The 26,638-nt window shown below is 52.2% G+C and overlaps 2 protein-coding genes across 10 annotated transcripts; both read right to left on the reverse strand.

Moving 5' to 3' along the window:
* Positions 1-1,137: 1,137 nt before the first annotated feature.
* On the reverse strand, positions 1,138-24,318 carry LOC149307880 (uncharacterized). 9 transcript variants are annotated; one of them, XM_089534578.1, is made up of 32 exons: positions 22,675-23,078; positions 21,027-21,215; positions 20,260-20,411; positions 19,736-19,866; positions 19,453-19,577; positions 18,919-19,089; positions 18,275-18,379; positions 17,083-17,229; positions 16,571-16,978; positions 15,882-16,104; positions 15,430-15,650; positions 15,020-15,208; positions 14,015-14,199; positions 13,049-13,241; positions 12,669-12,823; positions 11,912-12,024; positions 11,669-11,793; positions 10,345-10,692; positions 9,831-10,015; positions 9,568-9,646; positions 8,727-8,945; positions 7,743-7,883; positions 6,844-7,010; positions 5,342-5,454; positions 5,010-5,128; positions 4,736-4,896; positions 4,205-4,317; positions 3,185-3,309; positions 2,570-2,788; positions 2,247-2,351; positions 1,974-2,063; positions 1,138-1,340 (listed from the first exon to the last, which is right to left on the reverse strand). In XM_089534578.1, the coding sequence occupies exons 2-32, from the start codon at positions 21,148-21,150 to the stop codon at positions 1,192-1,194; spliced, it is 5,100 nt and encodes a 1,699-aa protein (XP_089390704.1). In that variant the 5' UTR covers positions 21,151-21,215; positions 22,675-23,078; the 3' UTR covers positions 1,138-1,191. The 9 variants fall into 9 exon arrangements, with proteins under 9 accessions (XP_089390704.1, XP_089390703.1, XP_089390702.1 ...); XM_089534577.1 differs by having other exon boundaries at positions 22,274-23,078; XM_089534576.1 differs by lacking the exon at positions 22,675-23,078 and adding an exon at positions 21,336-21,927 and having other exon boundaries at positions 9,831-9,991.
* RNF224 (ring finger protein 224) lies at positions 24,316-25,202 on the reverse strand. Its single transcript, XM_089534584.1, has one exon. It carries the CDS (start codon positions 25,030-25,032, stop codon positions 24,547-24,549), a length of 486 nt encoding a protein of 161 aa, XP_089390710.1. The 5' UTR covers positions 25,033-25,202; the 3' UTR covers positions 24,316-24,546.
* Positions 25,203-26,638: the final 1,436 nt, after the last annotated feature.

A 26,638-nucleotide genomic window follows, 5' to 3' on the forward strand; every position in this document is an offset into this window, starting at 1 on the left:
AATGTTTTGCGTGGACTCCTGTGCAACTCTATACTCAGTTGCTCTTCTTCAGTGTGCCCTTCTTTCTGGGTGGAGTTTCTGCTCTTCCTTAGCAAATATTTTCACAGAACAGCCTCGCCTGCCAAGGGCAAAGCCACAACTTCCTCATGGCTGGCTCTGTCTTCTCCAAGAGAACCAGCCATGCCAGGCAGGCCTGGTACAAGCACTGCCAAAGAGACTGTCTTCTGACTGTGTTCTGTTTTCTCTTCCTTCTATCTCAGGGCAGCATTTTGGCACGAACCTGTATGGTAGTTTAGGCTGGGACGCGAAGAAGGCATCAGCCAGCTCTTAGCCCCTCAAAATGCACCACTCAAAGGAACTATTAACTCCTGGGACTCCTTGCCATAGGAGAGACCGAAGGTTAGCCACTTAGCTTAATGTGGGCAGAGTCAGTCAGTAGAAATCTCCTTCTGACTTCCAGAGCAATAAGTTTGCAGGGATGGGACAGGGACGTAGCCAGGATTTTAGGAAGGGGGGGTGTCCAGACTAAGTGCCACCATTATAATGGGGCTTGGGCGCGGCAGCGCAGCAGCACACACCATTCATTTTTCTAATGGAAGGGGGGGGGTCCGGATCCCAAGACCCCCCCCCCTGGCTACGTCCCTGGAGGGGAGCAGACACTTCCCACTTTGGGAACTTATTAAACAAGGGAAATTGGAAGTATGATCCAATGGCAATCTGAACACAATCATGGGGTTTCATGTTATTGCATGATAGACTACCAAACGCAGTTTCGGGCAATGGGAAGCTATTTTCGGGCAATGGGAAGTCAGTTCGAATGCAATTCGAATTCACATAAATATGCTGAACTAGAGAATTCACATGAATGGATTCTGGCCCCACTTTCTTTTCATTCGAAATTAAGAGAAATTCCTCCTGTGTGATAAACTCCAGAGCTTAATCTTGAAGAGGAAAAAGCTATTTTTTGTCCTGAATGGCGCAAAGACACTTCTTGAGCGACTGCATGTCTTAGCCCTTCTTTACCCCTGATGGCTGGAAAGGGGCCTGTGGAATTTACATGTGGGACAACTCCCAGCAAAACAGAGAAAGAAGTGAGATTCAATCCCCAACAAGACAGGAGAACACAAATGTCTCCATAACCTTTTATTGGTCTTTTCCTTCCTTCTGTTCTTTGCTCAGAATGTGGTACCATCATGGATATTTGGTGTCATAGATGATCTTGGAGGAGTTCCTTTGGTCCCTTTCATCTTCTTCGGTGAGGTTGAGAGAGTGCGACACTTTGAACTGAATCATCGTGATGAGGGCGACCTCCTCAGGATCCAGGTGGCTCAGGCTGGCCTCTGGGTGAGGAGGGAAAGAGAAAGAAAGGAAGGGAGGAAGGGAGGGAGGGAGGAAGGAAGGAAGAAAACAATGCCCCACAGATCAGTTGCATACCATGTAGCAACAGGGACGTAGCCAGGATTTTAGGAAGGGGGGGGGGTCCAGACTAAATGCCACCATTATAATGGGGCTTGGGTGCGGCGGCGCAGCAGCACGCATCATTCATTTTTCTAATGGAAGGGGGGGTCCGGACCCCAAGACCCCCCCCTTGGCTACGTCCCTGGTAGCAAGGAAATGCAGGGCCTGGCTGGGCCTTCCCTGAGAGTACCATGGCTGCAACATGAGGGGCCCTTTCCAAGCCCAGAGAGGAGGCACAGTATGTGAGCAGAGGAGTGTGGGGCTTGAAGGCAGGATGGCAAGCAGCTGGACCACTGCTCTTGTCGACAGGGAAGTGGCAACAAGTTGTTTGACAGAAGAGTCAGGACAGATGTGGATGAGAACTGAGAAGAGCCTTCCTGGCCCCAGGTGCCATTTGGCCTCTGCTGAGCAGAGGCAGTAGTGGAGGGCAGTGGGGTGGGAGGCTGGTACTAGCAGCAACACTCCCCTTCCTCCTTCCCCGCTTCCTTCCTTGGAGGGCTCCCAGCCAAACTCACCAGTACAGACCGGCAGGCACAAGGAGCAGTTACTCCAGGCAGTCAGGCGTCGACAGTTGTCCACACACGTCCGCACCAGGACGCCACAGACTGCAGCAAGAGGTTGTGCAGTTATCGATTTCCATAGCTAAAACCTTGCCACAAACAGGACCCTCCCTGCCAGCATCCCCATTTTGCAGGCAAAGACCACCGGTGGTCCATTGATGGTCCCCAAGATCAGCTGTGTTTGCAACAATTACTAGCTTGTCAAGTGAGCTAAGCTCCCTCCCTCACCTTTCTCAGCTGTGGTCTGAAATCTTCCACTGCAGTCGCAGGCTGGCCGGGATGGTCGCTCTGAGGCCCTGCGGCAATCTAGGCCACTAAAACCCTCTGCACAAACTGGAAGAAGTCACACTCATGAATATGGCAGTAAGGCTCAGGTGTGAGAGGCAAGAGCACGGTGGGCCAGGCCTTCTGCTCTGCTCCTTCACCCTGGACTTCCCCGCCTTGGTTGCATTACTGGAGTGATGCTGAACAGCTGTGCAAGCCAAGGCAAGTGTCACCACTGTCGGCTTCTGGCTTGGCCCTTTGCCCCCTACCCACAAAGATGCACGTACTGGTCCAGACATAGAGCACCGAATCCGGCTTGGAGACAATCCTGTCCATAGAGCTGATCAGATAGAAGCCTGAGCCTGACCGGAGGACGGCGACGCAGACGTGGCGTTCCTGGAGGCACTCCTGCTTAGCCTGGTCCAGGCTCCCTGCAGAGGGGAAAAGCTGCGCAGGGTCTCCTTTCACCACGCTGAGGCCTGGACGCTCCTCAAACCAGTCGGTGGCTGAGAAGAGAGGAGGCAGAGTGAGGTCAGGGCGGTTGTCTTGGGGGCTGCTGGCATTTCTTCATGTAAAGAACAGCCACTGTGGGCATTGCACATTTTAAAGCTTTATTTACTTATTAAAAATGTGTGTATGCGACTTTTCAGGCTAAAAAGGGCCCTTAAAGCATCTCTCAGGAAAAACTAGCATAAGCCAATTAATATTCAGTAAACACAGAAGAGAAGCAAGCAAAGCCATGATCAACCGGTGCAGCAGAAATGACACTACAACGTGAACTGCAACAAAAAGCATTCTTGGGCTCAGTGAAATCTCGCAGGGCCCCAAGTGTGGCCCCCCTCCGTGCAGCCCTTCCTTCAGGACCCATCCAGCCACCCGCTATGGCCCCACGGATTGCCTACCTTCACTACCTTTGCACAGGAAAGGCCTGGCTTCCTCACAGTTGGCGTCACGGAGAAGTCCACTTGCCAGGTCCAGCCACACACAGTCCTTCAGACCACCGTCTGCCATGTCATCTTGCAAATACCTTTTGCGCACACACCAAGAAGGAAAAATGTTAACTACAGAACCTATTTATCATGTCACTGCTGTTTAAAACCCAAAAGCCAATTCACCCACCACACTTGGGCTCAGGGACACAGTTGCACCTGAGGCTGGAAGTGCACTGCATGAGTTGAGTTGTACTTTTCTGAAGGTCAAAAAAACAAAAAGAGCTGGTTTTGCTCAAACACAGCATAGTGAGTGTTTTCTCTTTGTGTTTTCAAGATAGTGATGTAAACTGCCTGCTTATTTTCCTGCAAGCCCAGTGCTTCAAAAGCCTACTCCTTTTTCACAGCAAAGTATAATTTGAAATTATATATACATAAATAGCAGAAAAGATACTGAGTCAATTAATTCACAAATGCATATTCTTCTTTTAGCTAACAAGTTCTGAAAGACTTAAAAACACACCCTGAAATACAGTGTGTATGTGTCTGCTGTGTTTTTCTGCAAGGGGTTGTTCAGCTGCACTCAAATCCCAATGCTGCAGAATTGCTTGCTCTTGGAGGCTGCTTCTGCCTTGCTTGACAACATCATTGCTCTGCCTGCAACTCCATCCACTCAGCTTCCGCTGGGAAGGATGGGCAGTACTACCCCATCTTTGCATTGTCCTGTTTCCCCAGGGGCTCCTGTGGATATCACGAAAGGGCCTTTCAAGGCCTCAGAAGTATGGCAGGGAGGACGAGGACCCCAGAACATCCCTGAACAGAGTCTCTGGAACCATTTCATTTGTCTTCAGGAATGCCAAGCCATTTTCCATTTGGGGATGGAGGTGCTTCAGTGTTAACAGAACCAAACCAATTTCACCTTTCCCCTTTGTCACCGTTTTCCTTTGGTGGGAAGGCAGCTATAGGTGTCCCACAAGCCATACAGGGACTCACTGTGCCACATGTTCACTGAGGGGCTCCTGCGTTGTCCAGCGAAAGACGGATTCCTCTTGCAGATCATTCAAGCCTGTCCAGACAGAACCTTGGAAATTTGAACGGACCCAGTCCTGGAAGGAAGAAAAAGAGGAACAAGCCTCAAGGTGGAATGAGTCCGGGCATCACTCTTGGGCAACCTTTAACCTTGGCATGCTTCCTAGCCCAGTCACCCAGGAGGGACTGCCTGAGCACTACTAGCAAGACAGAGGGAATCATCTACAAGATTCCACAAGAGGGATCAAGACCAATGGCACACCTTCAGATTCTTCTTCAACAAGAAGTGCCAGCAGCTTGATTCCTCCTGGAGGGAAAGGATGAGGACCAAAAACATTTCTCTTGGGAGGTTTAGGGTTAGGATTAGGGCTAGGGCTAGCCTAGAATTAGGTCTATGGTAGCTGGGCAATCCCTTGCTGGAAAGACCCCGGCCACCAGCCTCCAGGGTCTTCCATGTTCCCACTTTCTGGAGAAATCAATCTTCAAAGTTGTTACCCTCTCCTGGAGCGAGGTCAAGTACAGTAACTCTGTGTTCCTGAACCTCCGGCAGGCATCCCGAGCCTCGTGCCACCCACTGACTGAGAGGACGTCCCAGAAGTAGCAGCTGCCATTCCACTGCCTCCAGCCAGGCTCCGTTGGACAGGAACTCTGGTGTCCTGAGGGGAAAGGGTTTGGCGTGTCAAGGATCAATTGGGTTGTCTCTACCGGGAAGAGCAACTGCTGCGTATCCCATGCTGTAGCTACACGTAGATCTCCAAAAAAGCCTTACCCCAAGTCCCTTTGCACACCCATGCTTTGTGTTCGGAACAGTGTGATACAGCCAAGTTCTGCTTTGTCTGGAGCTTGATCTCCAGGCAATCGCCTGTCGTAAGCTGTACATCAGCCAGCCTAGCAGAGGAGGAAAGATGGGTTACACGTGGGGGTAGTGGCAGCAGCAGAACAAATGAGTTCCTGGCAGGGAATGCCATGGGAGCCGGCTAGAACATTATTCCCAGGGAGGGCAGCCAGGTGAGGACTATTCTAGACCTGACCTTTCAGGGCCATAATCTGAGATGAGAAATCTTGTGGTGCAGAGGTGGGCTCTCACCCCAGAGCACTCACCAGGGCAGTGGCAGATGGGCAGCCTGGCCCTCAGCCCAGGTCCAAGTCCTGTCTCCGTCTGCATCATTCAGCCCTGTCCAGCTGTCCTTCTGCACCATGGCCGCAACCCAGGCCTGCGAGGGAGAAAGATGCGCACTTCAGACAAGAGTTCCATTGATGCTACATGGGGGTCCCCAACCATCTCTTTTGGTCCTGGCCTCCCTTGCAGGACTTTCACTTAACCTATTCTAGTAAAACAGGACATTGCAGAATTGCAAAAAAGCCCAACTGAAGTGCTGCCTGGCAACTCTGAGCTGCCAAGCCCCTTCCCTAGAGCTTGGTGGCAGGTGGGGAGGGGGGGAAGCAGAGCTGTGCAGGTCTCACGCCCCCCCTGCACACAGACACCCGCATGCACACACACGCACACACACACACACTTGGGGGCAAAGAAGTGATCCCCAAGCGTTCAGCAGATGCCTCTGGTAGGGATCTCAACTCAGGGATGGGGAGACAATCATTGCAACAGCAGAAGCAGGAGCAACCAGAACAATCTGCTGCCTTGTCATCTTCCGCCTGCTCATTTATTTTTATTTACCGTTCCATTTTTATATCCTGCCTCTCCACTAAAAATCTAACACTCGAAACACCAACCTGGCATCATAAAAACAATGTTACAAGTAAAACCATTAAATTCATGATAGTCCTCCTCACTACCATCATTGGAATCGAAACCACTTAAAAGGTCAGTTTGAAGAGATGTGTCTTCTCGCACCCACTTCCTGCAAGGAGTGAGGGTAGGGACTGACAAACAGGCCTCGGAGGAGATGGAACTCGGATCTGCGCAGCCAGCTCCTAAGACGTTCAGGACTTTAAAGTTGGAAACAATGCCTTGAATTGGGTGTGGGAGGCATCTGGGAACCAGTGCACCTTTTTCACTACCAGGGTAACATCTCCTCAGTGCCATCCTGTGCACCAGGCAGCACTTCAGCCATTGCACCTTGCCCAGACCGAAGCTCCTAGACACTGGTCAAGGGCAGTCTGACACACAGCGCTTGGCAATGGCTGCCCAGTCAGGTGGGCTCAGGAAAGGTCACAGCAGCTGGACACTGAGTGGAGTTATTCAAAGCCCTTCTCCAGGGCTAGGGGAGGGGCAAGACCACTGCCAGTGTGACTTGCGGTGGAGGAAGCACAGCTTCTTCCAGAATAGCTCTGGTTTCAATCTGGGTCAGTCTACAAACAGGAAAAGGGCTGGGGGTAAATGTTCTTAGAAGAACCCAATGGCTGAGAATGTGAAATGAGGGTGTAATGGTGAGGATGCCACTTGGACAAGACCCAGCCAGTAGAACTCCCTTGGTCTAAGAAAGTCATTCCTGCCTCTGCTGCTGAGCACTGAGGATCCATGGAAATGTGTATGTGGGGTGTGTGGGGGTGTCTATCTGTCCTCCCTCCCTGCAAAAGCTGTAGCCCCTTCCCAAACTCTAATGCCTTTTCCAAGATGCCCCCCACTCCCAGCCTCTTCGTGCCTTTTCCTTGGCGCTGCTGAGAGTCAGGAGGCTCACGTCTTTGCCATAAACCCGGCAGGCAGCTTTCGCCCCCTGCCAATCCTTGCTGCTGTGCTTCTCCACATAATAGCAGTGCCCGTTCCAGAACCACCAGCCAGGCCCCTGGGGACACCTCGAGTTCACCAAGCCTGGAAAACAAGTGCAAACATAGTAAGCATACTGCACTTGGAAAGGCCCTGTCCAGATCTGCAACCAAAGTGCCCCTGAGGACACAGAACATTTTGCTCTGCTCCAGTTGCCAGAATAAGGAGCGGCAACAACACTGCCAGTCTGCACCAGTGTGCCTCCATCACTCCCTTCCACCTTCAGGGCCTGGCTCAGGGGCAGTGGGAGTACCAACTCTGCACAGAGCAGTTCCCAGGTTGAGTCCCACCTGAAGAGATCCCTGGAACCAGAGCTGGAGAAGGAGAGTCCTCTTTCTGCCTGGTGGCCTGGACAGCAGCTGCCCATCAGAGTCGACAGGGCTGGGCTAGGTGGACTTTGGCTCTGCACAGGCATTGCTAAGCCTTGATAGACAGCTGGAGGGAGCGCCACACTCTCATCTTCTGGAAGCAGCTTTGCTCCTCCGTCCTCCAACTGATCATGACCTTACATTCTGTGTCCAGTGGAGCCCTCCCTATGAAGTGATGCCAAGATGACCACACAAAAGGCCAGTCCTGCCTGAGAGGAGTGGGCTGGAGCCTGGGCTAATCGGTGAAATGGGTGTGATCTGTGGTGCGTGAGAGACTGCCCACACCGGTGGGATCACATATTTTGAAAGTACGAGAGGTACTTCCTTTTTTATTGTCGTTCACTTGGGTCACAGAAAAGTGGAGTGCACAACATACACACAAGACAGCAATCAGATAGGTTTGCCTTACCGTAAAGGCACAAGGGGCCGGAGTGGCGGATGCAGCGTAGGAGGCCATCGCAGTGTCCAGTCAGGGGGTTGTAGATGCGGGTACTCAAGCAAGGGGAGCAGGTCCTCTGGCACCGTTCCCCACAGAAGCCACGGGAGCAGCCTGTGGGCACAGGAGGGGAACAGCCTGAGGGGAGCCAGGCCTTGCTCCATCCAAAGCCACCCAGGCAGGCTCAGGCGCATGTATGCGCAAGGGCACCACAGAAACACCTCTGCAGCTCCTGCTGCTTCTACTGGACAATGGCAGGCATCAGTTCCTCCAGAGCCTAAAATCTGTTCTTCAGATGTGAACTGCAGGCACAGAATTCCATATAGGAAACTGCTAGAAACTCTGGGGAAGCTGTGGACCCAGGGAGGATGAGAGTTGCCCTCCTGCCCCCTTTGTGGGCTTCCCAGAAGCATGTCTTGGGATAACTCTGATGGGCCTGCTTTGGTCCTACCGGGCAGAATTCTTCTCATGGTTCAAAATGTTTAAAGCCATTAAAAGCATACTAAAAGGCACAGTATTCCAGTGTAAATGTAAAGGAGCAAACTGTTTAGTGCATCATTCACAAGGTCTTGTCAGACTATAGATTTTGGCATTTCTCTTATAGACCAAAACTGTTCTGTGTGTTTTCTGTTAATTTAATTTGTTCCACTGCAACAGTTAATGTGTGCGTGTTTAATCGTGTTAAATGGCAGCCCTGCTGTAAAATACATTTATGTGTGTTGCTGATGTAACCAGAGTTAATGTGCTAAAAATACTTGACTGTGCTTTGAGGCTATTTGACCAATTCAGCAAATCTGTTTTTGAGCCAGCCAACACCCAAACCCAATATCTGAGTAGCAAATGGGGCAGGCCACTCAGGAAGCCCCAGATGGGATGGCCCTTAAATGCAAAGGGAGACCACAACACTTGCACACATGTCCTGCGGCCATCCTGTCTTCCGGCAGAGCGACCACTGACCTGTCTTGATGTACAGAAGGGCCCCTGAACCAGGGCTGTCCACCAACACTGTCCCGGCCACCGTGTAATGGGCACCGTCCAGGCTCAAGACCCCCCCGCAGCCCTCCTTTTGCAGGTAGCAGGCGTCTCTGGCCTCCTGGAGCAAGGCATGCCGCTGATGGGGAGTCGTGTCCCGGAGGGACACAAGAAGTTTCTCTCGAAAGGATGGCAGCTCCACATCTGGGCAGGAAAAGCCATGTGGGGGGGGGGGGGAGAAGAAATGGAAGGAATCAGTATGGAAGGGAAGCTCAAAGCAGAGGCAGAGAAGTCTCCATGGACCCATTTAACGTCCTCTGCAACCTCAGAGGTCTCACTCTCTTCCTACTGTTCAGGTGGTGATAGGGTGAAACCCGCCCATATGGATTCCTCCTCTTTAAAACCCACAGAAAGCAATGTTTTCCAATCTCTATGTTTAACTCTGCCTGGCCAAGGAGGGAGCACGGCTGGACAGGATCCTCTGCTTCTTGTGTGGGTTTTGTTTTTCCACATTGACAACAACCAGCTGCTAAACTGGGCAAAGGAGGAGGGAACTGGTGGCTCTCCAGGTGTTGCTAGATGCCATCTATCCTCCCAGCCAGCCCAGCCAGTGGTGGAGGAAGAAATACATTGAGGGCAAAATGAAGGGAGGGAGTTGCAGTCCAGTAACACTTGGGGGTTGCAGGATTTCCGCCCCATTAAACCCTGTGCCAGAAGGCCAAAGGTTACTTTGGAAGCAAAGGAGAACAGGTTCTCAAGACCTTTTTTGTGTGAACACTTGTGTATGTCTGCAAGTGGGGGACAGAGGGGCAGGGAAAGGCCCCACCTTCCATTCGCTGGCAAGCCCAAAGGAAACCACTGGGCTTCAAGTCCCCTCCTTGGGTTCCAGAAGAGCCAACTGGAGCCTAAAAGAGAAAAAATGGGGACAGCTCTGGATGGAGATGGTCCACACAAGGTGTGTTCAACCCAATCCTTGAATAGGCCAGCATTCCTATCCAGATTTTACAGGCAGGGCTCAAAGAAAGGGGTCAGGAGGGTGGCTCCAGGGTATGGGAGGAATCTGGCCTAGGGCTCAGCCCATCAGCTCACCTTCTGCAGCGGGTGCCTGACTTTCCGCACAGTAGCGCCCAGGTACCTCTGACAAATGGCAGCTGCTTCCTCCCGCCTGCTGTAGTGCTCTGAAGACAGGCAGGCCCCATGCTCATAGACCCAGGACTCCAAGGGCAGGCACTTCAGAGAGTAGACCACAGCTGCGCAAAGCAGAGAGGCCATCACTGCAGGGTCAAGGAGGCGGGGCTCATGTCCAGCTGTGGGGAGGCATCTCGATCTCCCCACTCCTCATCCTCTTGGAGGGTCCCTTGTTTGGAGGGGGAGGAATACCCTCCATGGACTCTCCCTTAGCATGAGCCCAGTCTCCTGTTGGTGGCCACTGCCAGACAAAGGGCTAGTGGAGGCCAGGCATGGCTGCTGTCCTCTTGCTCAGCCCTGCCACTGGCCCCTTGCCTTCTGTACCAAAGGGAGCAGACAGGGAATCAAGCCCCTCTGCCCAAGGTCCAGTCCCAACCACTTTGTGACATTGGAAGCAAAGGAGAGCCCAACATACCAGGTGCCTGCCTATAGTGCAGGAAGCCATCACAGCAGCCGGTCAGTGGGTTGCAGCTCAGCCGGGGCTCACAGGGGGGACACATCGACTGGCAGTCCTGCCCAGAGTAGCCAGGGGAGCACCTGGACTTGACGTGGATAGCGGCGGAGGGGTCAGCAGCAGTGGGGCCTTCAAGGGTGACAAAGCGCCTCCCCAAGCTGAGCTGGTGGCCTGCTGAGGTGCTGACCACAACGTCACAGCCCTTGCCCAAAGCACTGCACTGCCGCTGGGCCTCCTGGAGTGAAGGGAAGCTCAGGTCAGCAGACAGAGCCCCATAGAAGGATCTCCCAGGGAAGGTCACATACAAGTCTGCAGGCAGGCAAGAAGGGGCGAGAAAAAGAAGCGGTATGGTTGGAAGGGAGAAGGCGAGGGTCCCCTAGCCGGAAGACCCCACATAAGGCCCCAAGGGCCTCCTTTCCAGTCTTCCGGGCCAAGGGGAGGATCTCAGGGAGAGAGCACTGTCTTGAAAAGTCCATGTAGACATATTGTTAGGCTTGCTTTTTTTCCTGCTTGAATGGGTCTCACTGAGCAGTTGTGGTTGATGGCTCATGTGTCCTGCTCAATGGTCTCACCGGGGCTTACTCCCTAGATCTCAGGGTTTGGCATGGAAGTCTCAGGGCTTGGGACAGTCCTCCCTGGCCACCTTTCCTCCAAGAGCTGGAGCAAAGGCGAGCTGCTGCCAGGCACCCGAGAGACAAACAGCGCTTGGATCCTATGCTCTCACAACCCTCCTAGCCCAATGAGCCTCCCCACCCACATTTCTTTTTCTTTACATTGTTTGGAGATGTACACGGTATGTAAAAAACACAAACAGTACAGTTCCACTTCATAAATAAAAGTGCCTGACGTAAATAAAAAAGCAATCAATTATTAAAAACACAGTCATCAAATAAATAAAAGACAATATACAAAGAGTAGCTATTTAAAGGCAAAAGAATGGCGAGCCAGAGAATAAAATGTGCCAATTAAATGCCAGGTCAAGGAAAGGTTGCCCAAAAAGAGAAACCTTCAGGTGCGAGCCAAAGGGTACAGCAAGGAACAAGTCTGTTAGGAAGGCTCCCACACACAAACACATCCCCTTCTACCTACTGCACAGCCGGGGGGAATGGGGGGTGATGGCAGACATGGTGGGGGGGCTCCTCTGGTGACCTTAAGCTCCCTCCACCCACCTTTTAACAAATTAGTACAAAAGGCAATATTGGTTTACGTGGGAGGGCACTCCTCTCCTCCCCTCGCCTCCCAGCCCAAAGTGCTGGCAGTGGCGGTGGTGGGCAGCCATTCTTACCACTCCGGTGGGAGGCCTGACAGATCCATCGATGGGGCCGGTGGCAGGGCTCAGCCTTCAGGAAGCCTGTGGATAGGGCCAGCATGCAGACTGTCCCGCCAGAGGGCCCCCAGGAGAAGATGAAGCTGTGGCCAAAGAGAGGGAGCGTGGTCAGCCAGTAGGACAAGGAAGGAAGGAAGGAAGGAAGGAAGGAAGGAAGGAAGGAAGGAGAGGAAGCAGCAGGGAGACAGGCAGAGCTCTTACCGCTGCAAAGCGGCATTGAATGGGCTCTGGTCTGCCCAGCTCAACAGGTCTCTTCTGCTGCTGCTGCGGAGACCAGTCCAGACGCTCACCTGAAGCTCTTCTTGCAGCCAGACCTGTGGAAGAACATAGAGCAATAGTCTCTGCTGCAGGTTCTCCCAAGATTACAACAGCAACATGCAGAACAAAAAGATTTTGCCTCCCTCATAACACTAGACCCCAAGGGGGCCAGTTACCCAATAGAACTGAATGATGGATGATTCAGGGAAGTGGAAGAGAAGTCTTTCTTAGAATCATGGAATTCATACGGTGCAGAGTTACACAGTGGAACTCACTGCTGCAAGGTATAGTATAGTGGTGGCTGCCCAGTTGGAGGGCTTTAAACAGGCAAAACCAAGAAGGAGTCTGGAGCTGTCAGCAGTGGCCACTAGTCAGGGTGATGCCTCCAGCATCAGAGGCCACCACTCTGCAGCTCATGCCTTGCCAGGGGCTTCCCACTGGGGCTCCCAGGGGTCAGCTGCTGTAGTGCGGACAGAACACAAGGGGAGAAGCAGCCGCACAGTCTCTCCTGATGGGTAAGCAGCACCCAGGCCTTTGTTTTTAACCCTCCACTCTTTGGGAAATGCCTGTGCTCTGGACAGTGTGGCCCTCCACTGCATACCCCATCACGGGGCCTACTGGATGAGTGGCTGATGGGAGTTAAAGCTACTGCCCCAATCCCCTTCAGAGTGTTTGACCCCAGGTGGGGGAATCTGCTCACCAGATCCTGAGGGCTGCTCAGGGTGAGCAAGCTGCCGCCATGGAACCTCTGGCAGAACGTCAGCGCCCGGCTCCACTCCAGGGCCACATCCAGCACCAGGAAGAGGCATTTGTCCTTCCAGGACCTCCAGCCCAGGCTCTGGGGGCAGTGCACATCTAGGGAGGGCAGGAGAGGCACCATGAAACCAGCAGGCTATGGAAGGCTTGGGCTATGGACCAGGCACTATCTCACTCTCTAGCCTTGCTCACAGGGTTGCTGTGAGGAGAAAATGGGGCAGAGGGAGGACAGAGGGCACGTATGCTGGCTGGAGCAGCTGGGATGCCAGGAGGGAGGGCTAAAATCCATTTGGGAGAAGAGGGAGGGAGTGAGGAACCACACACCCCAGTCCAAGGCAAAGTACATTGCTTGCGGAGTGCATTTCCCCAAGAACAATGAGGCATGGATGACGTCTTGAAACACACAGGTGCCCGAGAGCAGGTTCTGCAGGCGCTGGTCTGGCAAGAGGCGGAAGGAATGCTTGGCATCTGCCGAACAGTCCCAGCTGATCTCCAGGGAAACTCCATCCATGGCCACCTGCCCAGAGTAAATGAGGAGAGGTTGAGGAACAGATAAAATCCAGAACAAACACGTCACTAGACACCAAATAAAGGGTTCAACATCAAGTTTCTGGAAAGGCCTGAGCAAAGTGAGGTACCTTCAGAAGATAACACATCCCCATTGAGAAATAGCAGCACCACCACAAGTCTGCATCTCCACAGTTATCCACAGCAGAGTGATAGCAGAAAGGCATGATAAGAAAGGTGACTCCAAACCAGTTCCCTGTGTGCAGCCATGTGGAAACAAATGGGCACAGAAGATGGCTTCTGCGTGCCACCCAGCCCGACAGACCTTGCTCTACCCATCTTATCAGAGATGGACTGGACTACCACCTGAGTTTTGTTTTCAAAATTCATCATGTTCATCATGGGGCAGGATGTTAAGGGTTTGCCTCCCAAACACAAAGCATAGCCTGTTTCAAAGGAAACAGACTTCTTCTTTCTCCTTGAATTGCCCACGCTGTCTTGTGGGTTGGGGTGTAGACTGCCCCAAAGGGCCCTTGTCTCTCGCTCTTTTTCTTGCTCTGCCTATTTATTTTCTGTGGGAGAAGGGGAGAAGACAAAGGCTGGGGAAGGGAAGGAGTTGAGAAAGGAGGGCAAAGGAGGGGACTAATGTGGCTTCATAGGACCCCAAAACTAATTTAAGGGGGGGGTGACAAAGTGGCCTACTCATCCCCCGCCTTATCCCCTGTAAGGTCTCTCCTTTAAATCAGGCTGCTTCTTCTTCCAGACCTCAGGCAGTTCCCCTACCAGGAGGCAAGAAGGAGGGTTGGCCACATTGCGCAGTCGCCCGTTGAGCTGCAGCCCCCAGAAGGCCCTGTTGGGACACTGGGCCAGGAGAGGCGTGACATAAACAAGGAGCTGCTCTGAATCTGCACACAGGACCGAACGCTTCCCTCTGAGCCGGAAGAGACCGAACCACACAAAGGCAGCCTCTGCAGGAGAACAAACAAGACGTTCAGATTAACTAGACCAGAACTACTAAACTGCTTCCCTTTGAGAGAAAGGAAATCCCCTCTGTCCATCGCACTGCACACTCCTGCTGCCCACAGAATGGGCCAAAGGTAGGCTGGAAGCACCCCAACACCATCCTGGTTTCCAGCAGCCCCTCTTTCAACTGATCCCATTCTGAGTGGCCCCATGCTCTTGACAACAACAGCAGCTGATGTCTACCAGAGGAGAGCTATCTTGATAGAGAGATGGAGCAGTGGGAAAAGGAGGCTGGGGGAAGGGGGCAGCCGCTGGATTTCCACCTGCTTTTGCTGGCTTTCACTTGCAAAACAAGACTGTCCTGCTTTGCCAGTTTGCCCTGATTCCAAGGTAGCCATGCTGGAGAGACAGAAGAACTCAGAAGGCAGAGCCCAGCCACTGCGTCACAGGAAGGCTGAGGGGCCTTTCCAAGGGAGGACCACCCCCTGTCTTCTATGGCAAGAACGCAGGTGCTGCCAGCCAGGATGCCTCCTATGCAGCCAGGGCAACTTCCCTCCTCCTCCCCAGGTTGACTCCCCACCCCCTTTGCCCCAGACCTTGGGCCAGAGCCCTACCTTGGGCTATGGACCAGGCACTATCTCACTCTCTAGCCTTGCTCAGTAAGGGATGCAGTAATGGCTCCTGCGGGGCCCAGTCAAGCTGGCAGCTGTATGGCGCCAGTGCAAGCCGGTTCGAAACCCGAATTCACCCCTTTAATTTTATAGCCAGTCTATAAATAAAACTTATTATTATTATTATTATTATTATTATTATTATTATTATTACCTGGCTCACTGGTTGGAGTGAGGATTTTCAATGGGGGAGGCTTCTTTGCGACCAGCTGGGCCCAGCTCACCACGTTCCCAGGGTACTTCCACTTTGTCCTGGAGGCCGCCAACTGCTTCACCGAATGCCCCAAGAGCACTCGGTCCCACAGGTTCACCTCGCTCAGGTCCCCCTTGTAGAAGCTGGTCCCTGCAGTCCCAGGAGAGGGGAATTTGGCACCAGCCTCTTGCCTTCAGGAAGAGCAGGGGAAGGAAGCAAGATGCCAGGGTTGTTTGGAAGACACAGAGCTGTGGGTGGGAAGGCCCACCCTGGTGGCAGTCCTGGTGAAGGTGTTTCTGAGGAAGCACCCTGCAGCTCCATGCAGTGCAAAGGCCGGCGGCCTAAGGCCTCACTGGGTCACAGGGACTCACCCCTGCTGTCCACCTCCAGCTGCCCGACACTCAGCTTGCCCCCCAGGGACAGCCCCCTCCACAGGAAAATGCTGGCAGATGTGGCAGAGTATGGCTCCCAGGGCTCTCCATCAACAAAGACCTCAAAGGGGGGCAGCCCGGGAGTATTGGAGACAGAGACGGCCAAGTGGTGCCAGGATCCATCCAGAAGAAAGCCATGGGTGCTGCTGAACATGGTGACCCTGCAAAGAAGAGGTCAGAAATCGTGGATTCAAAGAAGGAACTGGCACCATCCCAGCCAAGTGCTATAGGGTTCTCTCAGGGGTTAATAAAAAACCCATGGGCATAGAGGACAGATGAGGAAGATCAGGATCTGGGGGAGAACTCAACTCCAGAGAACCTCAGCTTTTGCTCTCATAGCAGGCTGTGGAAGTCGCAAGCACTGCCTGCAGTGGAAAGAAGAGCTTCCTTACCCCTTGATATGGAATTCTAGTCCAGAAGGGGAGAGGAGGAAGAGTGCAAACTCTGACCGCCTCCACTTCAGCGAATAACTGACCAGGCACATCTTGGGAGCATGGGTGGCAGAGCTTCGAAGCCAGAGTCCAATGGTGAAGTTGCCCAGGTATTGCTGGATGGCATTCTCCAGCTGTAGGCCGCTGCCACCTGGGAAGCTCAGCTCAGAGGAAAGGCCATACTCTAAAAGGGAATGAATGTCAAAAGATTGTCCCTTGGACCCAGCCAGGACCCCATGGGCAGAAGGCAGCAATGACGCAGTCTAGACCTTGCCAAAAAAAAAAAAAAAAAAGGACAAAAAAGCTTTGCATTGTGTAGTTCTTTCCTCACAAGGGATCAGAGAGACCTGAAGGCACACAGATGTCACACAGGACCCAAAAAGGACCTCTACAGCAGTTGTGCTTAAGCTTTCTGATGTGGTGGATTGGCAATTTCCCCCTTAATGTGCCAGCCATTGACACTAAATTTGTGCCATTGGCTACCACATTGTTCCTTTGTCACATGCTACCATAGGGAAATCCTGGGTCCTGTTCTCCTTTAGTAGAAGGTGGGGTGGCAGGGAAGCCCGACTCCCTCACCCTCCAGGCAGAGGAAACTGCTTGACCAGGTCATGCTCTTTGTCCCTATAGCCCAGCTATTCCCAGTCTACCTAGAGAGGCATTGGCCACGGTCACTCCAGTTATCTGCAAGGAGCTGAGATGCGCAAAAGAAATGCCTTGGGCACCCGAGAGCCGGAAGTGTTCCTGGTGGTTGAAGAAGCTGGCCACCCCATCCGGGTAGGTGACAAAGGTCCATGTGTTGAGTCCAGGCAAGAAAGACATACGAGGGAAATTCTTGTGCACTGAAAAGCCCCCAAGTTCAGAGAGAATGCTGCCATGCACCTGGGTGCCATTGGCATGGAGGTTGAGCCAGAAAAGAGTGTTGTTGCCTTGGAGGCCAGTCAAGGACAGAAAGCAGACAGAGTGAGCAGACAAAGAGAAGGTGACGTCAGCTGTGGCATGTTGACCCAGCCCACCGGGAAGAGGAAAGCATGCCAGCTTTGGTGGGCCACAAAAATCTGAGAAGAGAGATGAGAGTGGATTAGGCCCAAAGATACCTTTCCTTCCTCCCCCCCCCCCTCCCTCTCTTCAGGATAGCTCCCTCAGTAGTTGTCACACTCACCATCTCTGTGCTGGCAGATGAACCCGATGATCTCGCTTGTAGGACGCACACCACAAGGTCTGGTTTTCCATGCTCCGTGCTGGGCAGCGTCAGTGGGCTGGAGAGTCAGCATTGCACACTGGTCCCGCAGCCTAGATGGAGCTTTTTCTGGGCAGAAGAGAGACAAGAAGGATGCCCAGGTGTCAGTCAAAGTGGCTTCTGCTTCCAGTCGGCAGCTCGACCTTTGGAAAGGCTGCCTCCTTGTCCAGAGGCAGATGGGTCAAGAGCCGCCGGTACTGCTGCTTTGGACACCCAGGTGAAGGCTTGGTTACACTCCGGTCACCCCTTCCACCACCATCCCCACGTGCCCCAAACCAGGCAGCTCCCTTTCCTCCCTGGGGACAGGGACATAGAAGCCTTCTGTTCATTTCACGCTGGTAGGGACTTGCCAGCTGATGAGTTCTTCACTGCTCAGAACACATTCAACGCACCATTTGCAGTGAGCAAGGCTTCCTTCATTTTTAAAAAACAAGCCACCCACCACTTTTAAAAAATCATTCTTGAAATGCCACTTGCATTAAAGAGTGTTGGTTCATATTGTGAAAATATTATTTTACTTTGCTTCTGTGTTATATTGTATAATTTAATACATATTATACTTATGCAACACTTTACTTTTTGAATATCCTATCTATCTATCTATCTATCTATCTATCTATCTATCTATCTAGTTTAATATTTCTAAAAAATTAGATCTGTAAAAACACAGATAAGTGATAAAATAGCTTGGGACAACAAGGAAGCTGATACCGAGGGTTTCACTGAACACATTCTGGGATGTGATGGATTTCCCTGACCAAGAGGTCACTAGGGATTACATCAAAAGTATGCTTCTTTCAAAAGATTGAGAGCAGTGCAGAGCCTTCAGGGATGGCACCACACATCGGTCCTTCTCCCGCAAAAGTCAAGAGATATTTTCTTAATGCAGAAACAGCACCAGAGGGGGAAAAGCGGAAGACTGCATATGGCTGGTGATCCTGGCAGTGAGGGAGCCATATTGCTTCCATCACAAATGCCTTGCCAGGAAGCCACCTGAATGGAGTTCCAAGAATCACTTTGCTTGTAGCCCATGCCAGGGAACCGGAGGCTGGGGGATGGCTGGTTGGCCCAGGCACTCTGGGTAGGCCACGTTCTGAGGGAAAAGGTCACGTACCTGGATGCCACCAGAAATAGTCAAGGGGTGATGAGTCACTCCACTTCCAGGAGGTGCCAAAGCGCAGCCCGATCCACATGTGCCAGCCCTCCTCCGGAAAAGCGTCTGGACCAGGGAAATGGCAGAAGCACTGTGGACAGCCACTGGGAAAGAGAGCATGCCCTGCCTTCCCCACCCTGCCCCAGACAAGAGACCTGCCGGGCAGGATGCCCCTCTCTGTGAGCCCACTTTCCCCCACAGGCTCTTTTCCCCATGGCTTTTGCTGCTCCTCTTCCTCTCCACTCCTACCGCCAAGCAAGGATCTGGGGGCCACGCGGGCAATGGCAGACCCTCCTCCTCCTCCCACTGGTGGCTCCGGGCTTGTTTTCTCACCAGCAAGGAGTGGGTGAGAAGCAGGGGCCCACAGTGAAGAAAGAGGCAGGTGGTCTTGGGGGGTTCTTGCCACTGGGCCCCTAGGGAAGTGTGGACCTCTTATCAGGTGCCCACCTTCGTTGGCCCTTGAATGCTCATTTACATGCTTTATATTTTAAACTAAGCACCACACCTTAGAAGTGTGACCTTAACTATCCTTGATGTTCATTGCCCACCTAGAGCCTTGGAAAGGGAGGGTTAGGTCAAAATAAATCTCTTTTGGCCCTTCTTACCTGACAGAAAGGCATTCTCCTCCGGACCATGGATGATGGCTAGGCCCTCCCCAGATTCCTGGCATAAAGCCTGGGCTTCTCTCCATGATCTCCACTCACGGAAAGATGGGAAGTGAAAGGCATAGCAGTGAGAGCGGAAACGCACTTTCCTTACAGAGCCAGGGAAAGCGTCTAGGAAAGAAGGCAAAAAAGGGGAGAGATGCCACTGGCAAGTGCTAGTCCACTGATGGCTACCAATTCTGCCAGAGCCTCTATGGACACAGGCAGCCTACCTCCCATTAACAAGAGCCCCTGCCTTCATGTGGGTCCCTTCAGGGGCACCAAGCTACAGGACCCTGGGCTGGATGGAGCTTGGGTTTTGCCTGAGAGAGGCTCTTCTCATCTTTAAATTAAACACTGTATATCCCCAACTCCATCTTTGCACCTTTTCTCTCTAAGAACATCCCTCCTTGGGCATAGTCACGTTCCTCTTGGATTTTGAGTTCAGGAGCCTAGCATGGCCCGGAGTGGGTGACTTTTCCCCTCCTCTCTTACTTTTCACCGGCGTCTCACAGATAAAGGCGCTGTTGGCGCTGCAGTCCCAGTCTCTCCATTGCCCTGTGTAGATGCCCACAAACTGTACGCAATGCTCCTTTTTGGGGTGGCCTGGGAGCCAGTTACTGGTTTCAAAATAAAAACAGGTTGAAAAACTCAAGGGGCGATCTAGCTGGATGGCCTGTGATTGCAGAATGTCTTTCTGACCACATGCTAGAGAAATGCCTTTGGCATAAGTGCCGCACGCCGACAGGTGGGCCGGGGTCCTGCCTCTCTCCCTTACCTGTACCAGCTTTGTGATGCTGGAGTGCCATCCAACCAGGTGAGCTGAGCACTTGCCTCCTCCCAAGCCAGCCCTATCCAGTAGTGTGATGCATGGCCCCTGGCACCGTCTGCAAGGTCCATCAGGAACATCTACAGCAAGGCATCCAAGGCCAGATTAAGACAGGCTGAATGGCATTCTGCCAGGAGTGCTTCCCAGGCTCACTGTCAGGGACTCCTCCAAGGCAGCAACAGCCATTGGCTGCATGGGCTAATCTGGCCAGGAAGGAGAAGGCACTGGGAGAAGGAGACGGACGGGGAGTAGCCCAGGGCCCTTTCTTGCGAGCCCCAGGGCCCAACACAGGCAGGTGATGAGCGCATGGGCCACAGGCTGGACCTCAGGTAATGCCTGTGAACAGGTGAGATCTTTGATGCTAAAAGGAAAAGAGGGCCAAAGGCTGAGGGACAGGCTGACAATGGGGAAGGCAGAATCTGCATAACTGCCCAGTCGGCCGGTCCAACGTAGAAGGAAGAGCCATCCTTTACCTGCTTATTGTGGTCCTTGATGACAACCAGCTGTGCGTTCCGGTCCTGGCAGAAGACTCTGGCCTCATCCCATGAGAGAGCAGGAGATGCTGGGAGGTAGAGGCACAGTTCCTCCCTGTAAGGGATCCATCTTGGCGGGCACGGCGCCATCACTGCGGGGGAAACAAGCAGGGGGGCCTCCTGTGCAAGGTGCGTGGTTCTGACCAGTGGGACTCTTCAGGCGTCTTCTGTGACCATGCAAGTTCACCTTCCTAACAGCCGCCCCCCAAATAAACCATGGGCAGCCTAGCCAAGTGGTTGAAATACATTGAGAATAAAGGATGAGGACCTTGCAGCAGGACTGCGGAGTCACTTTGGCTTCTTACTCCTGGAAGAAACTAGAACACAGTGTCTGTGGTGAATGTGTGCATGAGTGGAATAGCGTACTGTCAGCAAAGAAGAATGGCCATGCTGGACAATGGGAGCGTGTGGCAAGAGGACTGGCCCCTTTGAGAACATGGAGTGGGTTTGGTGGGAGAAGGGGGAAGCCCCTCTGAACAGCAGTCGATGACTGGGAAGACAGTGCTGCTTCTTTGCAAGAGTGCTCTTTTAGAGATCCAGTGGAAAGACATGCGGCGTTGCAGTTGGCAGAGAGGCCAAGCCAGGAATTAAGTCCCGACCCTGCTTATATTCAAAACCAACCACAAACCAAGAGCAATGGGAATAGGCACGTCCATTGCCAACCTCTTTTTAAAGAGCTCCCTTGGCCTTCTGCAGACTGCTCTCACCAGGACTTGCTGTGGTGAGCACCAGTGCCACCTGGACCACCTTCCGGAGCAGCTCTTCTCCACCCAAAACAGGCAGCGCCGTCCCCCGGGAAGAGCAGCCACGGTTGGGTCTCCACAGTGGCATCTTCTGCAGCCAGGAAGCAGGGCAGGTGCGGGCAGCCCCCGTCTTGCCACCCCAGTGCCACCGGCCTGTTTGGGAATCACAAGGCAGAAGTGTGTCACAAGGCAGAGGCGCTAAAGTCCTTTTCAAAAGCCCTCCATCTTCCTAGGTGGGGCAGGCGAAGGGCTGGAATTGCATTTGCAGCTCACCTTTCGCTTCCTTCAGAAACAAAACTACTTCTAAATCTACTCCAACGGATAATATATGTGTTTGTGTGAAAGTGGCAGCGGTCGTTACGCCAGATGATTTAACACAGGATTTTGAAGCCTTGGTCATATATATATATGTTTATGAATATAGCAAAAATGCCACAAAATGCTTTGGCGCCCGGTTGCCCTGGCAACCAATAACTCTACGCAGGCTTGGCTTTTGAACCATCTGGCACTAGGCCCAAATGGGGCGTCTCCTTCGTTTGTGGTTGTCGTTATGTCCCTTCAGGCCCTTTCTGGCGCATGGCGACACAAATGAGACCGCCTTGCAGGGCTTCCTTGGCAAGATTTCCTTGGCGGAAGAGGAGGTTTGCCATGGCCTTCCCCTGAGGAGGCCGAGAGAGTGTGACTTCTTGCCCAGTGGGTCTCCATGGCCAGCCCTGGTCTCCAGAGCCATAGTCTGGCACTCAAGTTGCCACACCATGCTGGCTCTCACCCTTTGCTGCTGCCATTTTACCATTAAAAAAAGTAGTCTAAGAAATAATTAAGCATACTTTACCTCACAAAAAGCGGAATGAATACAGTATATAATTTCCGCAGTGTGTTTTGGTCCACACTTTACCTCACAAAAAGCATACACACACACACACACACACACACACTTTTTTGTGAGGTAAAGTATGGTCCAAAACACACTGCAGAAATAACCCAGTTCAGGACCACATTAACTGCCCTGGCTCAGCACTAGGGAGTCCTGGGAATTGTAGTTCATTGTGGCACCAGAGCTTTTTGACAGAGAAGGCTCAACGTCTCACAAAACTACAGTTCCCAGAATCCCCTAGCACTGATCCCGGGCAGCTAAAGCAGTCTCAAAGCGGGTGTATTTTGGACCTATATCAGGCATAATACATTATATCATATTATTAAGCATACTTTACCTCACAAAAAGTGAGGTAATAACACTTTTTTAACCAGTTGTGCTGTTCAGGGGAAATGTGCTCTGTCCATGCTCAGAGGCACCCAGACTGAACAGGAACTCACACTGAGATGCTAGAATTATTATTATTATTATTATTATTATTATTATTATTATTATTACTGTTACTATAGACGGTGAACCAAGCTATATCTTTATGTGTCCTTAAACTAGGACTGGGGCTGTGTTTTAAAAAGAAATAGACAGGGACTGTACAGTTTGCAGAAATCCACAGGCAATCCTTTTTCCAGGATGGAAATCCAGCGCTGAGGAAAATTTGATCTGTTTAGGGCTCTCAAGCAGAACAATGTGGATACTGAAAACTCTTCTTGGTATTTTTACTGGGAGAAGTTGGCGCCTCACCTATTTGACAGCCGCCATAATTTTGGACATTGCCCCAAGTGAATGACTTCTTTATATTCTGACAATAAGACGCTTGAGGGAGGGAAATGTATGAGCCAGAAAAACCAGTTAACAATGGCCGTATTGACTCAGTGGGATGCACTCAAACCCGGCTTGCGTCAAGAGGAGTGGCAACGACAAGAGCCGCTTTAAGGGACTGTGCAGCCGTTGCCGCCACCGCCTTCGCCATATTGACTTTCTATCTAAAGATGGCACCCTTCCTAGGCCAACAGCAAAAGGCAGACAAGGAGCTGTCGTTTTTTTAACCCTGAAGCAAGCTGATGCCTCTTAATGCATAGTTTTGTTAGCAAGTCAGCTTAGTCTTTGAACCAGCTACCAGAGCTTGGCTCTGGGCATTGAGCAATGCCTCTGTTCATGTGCAGAATGCCACAATGGTTGCTCATACACATCTGGTCACAGGAAAGCATCTCCTCCAGTATCCTTGGAAGATGCTGTGTCTCCTCTCTGTTTCAGCAAAAGGGTAAGGGTTACCCTTCACCCAGACAATTCTCGACGACCCCAAGGCAACTCAAAACCTGTGAAAAAGCCGTACCCTCCAAGTCAAAGTATTTTTAACATGTTCTTTTTGAACATTTATTTTATACTGTATTTCCGGTTACTGTAAGCCCTCAGTTGAAACCCTTTTTATACAGTAGCTTTTAATGAAATAATAAGCAAATACTACCATCAGGCACAGCTCACAGGCAAACCCACTTTCACAAAAGCATCCTGTATCATCAATTAAAAGCGAATCAGGACATTCTGACCAGGAAACAGTGTGACTCAACAAATAAGTTAATGGTGTGTCTATAAAAGCAAAACACGGTGGAATGTATTTCTTTATGGCTGGGAGATTATATCTGTCACATGCGGCTTGACTGACTCAAGTGTTGTTTGGACAATCTGGAACGGGTTGAATTCATTTTCTTCGCTTTCCCGTCCTGCTCTCGGTGGGCAATGGAAATAAAAGGAAAGAAAGGCATGAGGAAAATAAAAAAGCACACATTTAAATAAAACGGTTCTTGTTTCCAGTTCTTTGGTGCAGCATTTGACTGTCAGAGTTCCCAAAATCAGATTTTACAGTCCATGAAAGCAATACCTCCTGGGGCTTACGCCAACTCCTTTAAACACGGTTCGGCATGGCCATGCCCATCTGTTCCTTAAGCATCCACTGAGATCTTTTTCAAACTTAGTTTTACTTTTGATTTTATACATGTTCACCTATTTCACAAAAAACATTACAAGGCTGATCTCCTTCATGCTTCATTTCCCCGTTTTCCTGCTGGTCCCACCTTCAGCAGCCAAGGCCAAAATGCAGAAGGGAATCCCCTGGAGGCTTAGGCCAAGGAGCAATGAAGAGTAAAGGGGATGGAAGGCTAGCCATGTTAAATGAACACACACAAAGGGGAGGCCAGAGTGGTCCAAGCATGCTGCCCGCCATCCCCAGGAGAACGTCCAGAGGTGGGCTGCAACCTGATCCGGAAAGGTTTATAGGCAGCACTCATCCAGTCAAGAGACCAGGCTAGATGGGGGGGGACCCCAGAAACTATGGGGACCCCCAGGCCATGGAATCCAGCCTCCCCGCTGCTCAGTTCCCAAACTCTCTCTAGGGCCTCCCCAGAAGCAGGCAGGTGTCCAGCCTCCTTTTGGAGGCATGAAGAGAAGGAGGCCTCACATCTCCCTCAGCCATTGGCTCCATTTCCCAGCCCACCAGGATCAAGGTTAAGCCCTGCAAATGACCGGCAGAAGATCTTGCAAATCTTCTCAACTGGTGAAAGTCTTGAGAATCTCAGCCTCCGTTCCTGGTTCTCAGAGACCAGGCAGGCTTCTCAGTCAGCTGTGGAAAGCGGCTGTGGTCCCACAGCAAAGGCAGTGGCCACAACAGCCGCTCTCCGGGAAGTAGGGCCGTGGCAAGGCCTCCTGGCACACACCGGTGGGCTGCTGAGTGACTGGCGTCTCCTTGGTGGGCGTTTTTGGGGCCAGCTCAGGCTCCGTCCTGCCCGGCCCCCGAGGGTGATCCTTCTCATTCTTGACTGCTAAAAAGGCCGTGAGGTCCAGGTCGAGCATGGTGACACCTCCGCGTGGGGTGGGGGTGTTCTGGCGGCACTGGGGGCATGGGATCCACCACTGTTCGTTGGCCACCATGTTCAGGCGCCGGATGCAGGCCTGGCAGAATGTGTGCCCGCAGTAGAGGCGGCGGGGCAGGCGGGCTGAGAGGTCGTAGGAGCAATAGCAGACGATGCAGTCAACCTTGTGGCTGCCGCGGCTTGGCACCAAGGCCTGGGCCTCCAGACTCTGCCCTTCACTGCTTCCAGACATCCTGAAGTGGACAGAAAGATCCAAAGAGAGGTGCCATTCAGGGCTGAACACCCCACTATTAAAAATGTGACATCTGGCCAGACATTTCTAAAATAGGGATGTGACTCTCCCAGCCTTACCTGGAGGCAATGCCAGGGACAGAATCAGAACATACCTGGCATCAGTACCATAACTGCCCTATCAGGGCCCTCTTTAAAGCAACATCCACTGCCCTTGGCTGAACCCTGGCAGGAGGCCTTGCAATGTCCCAGAATGCCTCTTGTGTGGCAGCTCCTGCTCCGGGGCATTGTGGGAGATATAAATGACACTGCCTGTGGCCAAATGCGGGATCAGCCCCTCACAGCATTCGCCCACACTGGAGGGAAAAGCCACGGACTGACAGAGGACCAGGATGCTAGGAGGCCACTCCTCAAGACCTGGAGCTGGCCATAAAGCTGGGGCTTTCTTTGTGCCGCTTGCACCAGTGAGCAAAACTCCTTTCCCAAAACATGTCTGCTGGTTTTAGCAGCTCAGTTTTACCCAAGCTGAGCCCACGGGGATTGGATGGGCCTTGCATCCTGAACCTAGGTACTCACCTTGACAGGCGACACTACATGAAACCCAAATGTGCCCTGAAGAGTTCAGTTACAGGATCAGATGGAAAGGGCCTCCTTTTGATTCAGCATCCTTTTCCCAAGCCAGGGATGGAGGGGATGGACGGCAGGTAGCCTCCTCTGTTGTCTTGCTCTGGGCAGAGACCCTCTCAACCTCCAGCAATGCAAGAGGATGAGGCTGGCGGTGGGTAAGGAGACACCTCTGCTCACCTGTGCCTCCCCACCTGCCCTGTTGCTCCAGCAACCTCCATGCAAATACCTGACAAGAGAAAACTTACATTTCCTGGTCCTGCTGCTACTGCTGCTGCATCCTCAAGGCCCTGAGACACAAAGGCGCATGCATGCTCACGGTGTATGTACCCAGTTCAGAGCCCCAGTTCTTCTGTGGGGAGGAGTCTCCGGAGGCTGGTGGTCCCTGCTGTGGGGATCCCTCGGCCGGTCCCCCCTCGGCCTGCCTTCCTCCATCTGGCTTCTCCTGGAGCCGATGATCGGAGGAGGTTCACGTTTCAGATACAGTTGGGCTATTGTATCTGCCACAGAAGGAAGCCAACCTGGCCAGATAGGGTTACTGTTGCCCCGGCTGACAATGGCCTCAGAGATACAGACAGACATATAACACATATGTGCTCTCTCCGTCTCTCTTTCTTGCTCTTTCTGGGAGGCAGAAGAGCTCAGTATCCATCGTTTGCAAGCGGTCCCCAGATTTCATGTGAAATAGGCCTTAAAGGAGAGGGGGGGGTCTTTAAACAGAGATTGGATGCACATGTCTCTTTAGCTGAGGGCTCCTGCATGGTTGGTTGGGGTGGATGGCTCCCCGGGGTCCCTCTGAACTCTAGGGTTCTGGGCTCCTGGGAATGCTTTGGTACCAGGCTGCTTGGGAACTCCATCCCTGGCTGGCAGAATTGTCAGATACCTTGGACAGGGCTTTTTCAGTGCTGGGCCCATATCTTGGCACTTTCCTCACCCAGAAGGTCATCTGGCAGGACTTTATTATTACTTTTTTAAAAAAAACC

Source organism: Sceloporus occidentalis, unplaced genomic scaffold (assembly GCF_023333645.1).
Source record: "Sceloporus occidentalis isolate IW3139 unplaced genomic scaffold, rSceOcc1.0.p SCAF_8, whole genome shotgun sequence".
Classification (NCBI taxonomy): Eukaryota; Metazoa; Chordata; class Lepidosauria; order Squamata; family Phrynosomatidae; genus Sceloporus; species Sceloporus occidentalis.

Excerpts from the sequence above, each read along its gene's own strand:
- RNF224 (XM_089534584.1), bottom strand. The coding sequence starts at position 25,032 with ATGTCTGGAAGCAGTGAAGGGCAGAGTCTGGAGGCCCAGGCCTTGGTG.
- LOC149307880 (XM_089534575.1), bottom strand. The coding sequence starts at position 21,462 with ATGACCAAGGCTTCAAAATCCTGTGTTAAATCATCTGGCGTAACGACC. Across the intron at positions 21,216-21,335 it reads GTTTCTGAAGGAAGCGAAAG|GCCGGTGGCACTGGGGTGGC; the intron begins GTGAGCTGCAAA and ends ATTCCCAAACAG. Across the intron at positions 16,105-16,570 it reads CGTGGCCAATGCCTCTCTAG|AGTATGGCCTTTCCTCTGAG; the intron begins GTAGACTGGGAA and ends ATTCCCTTTTAG.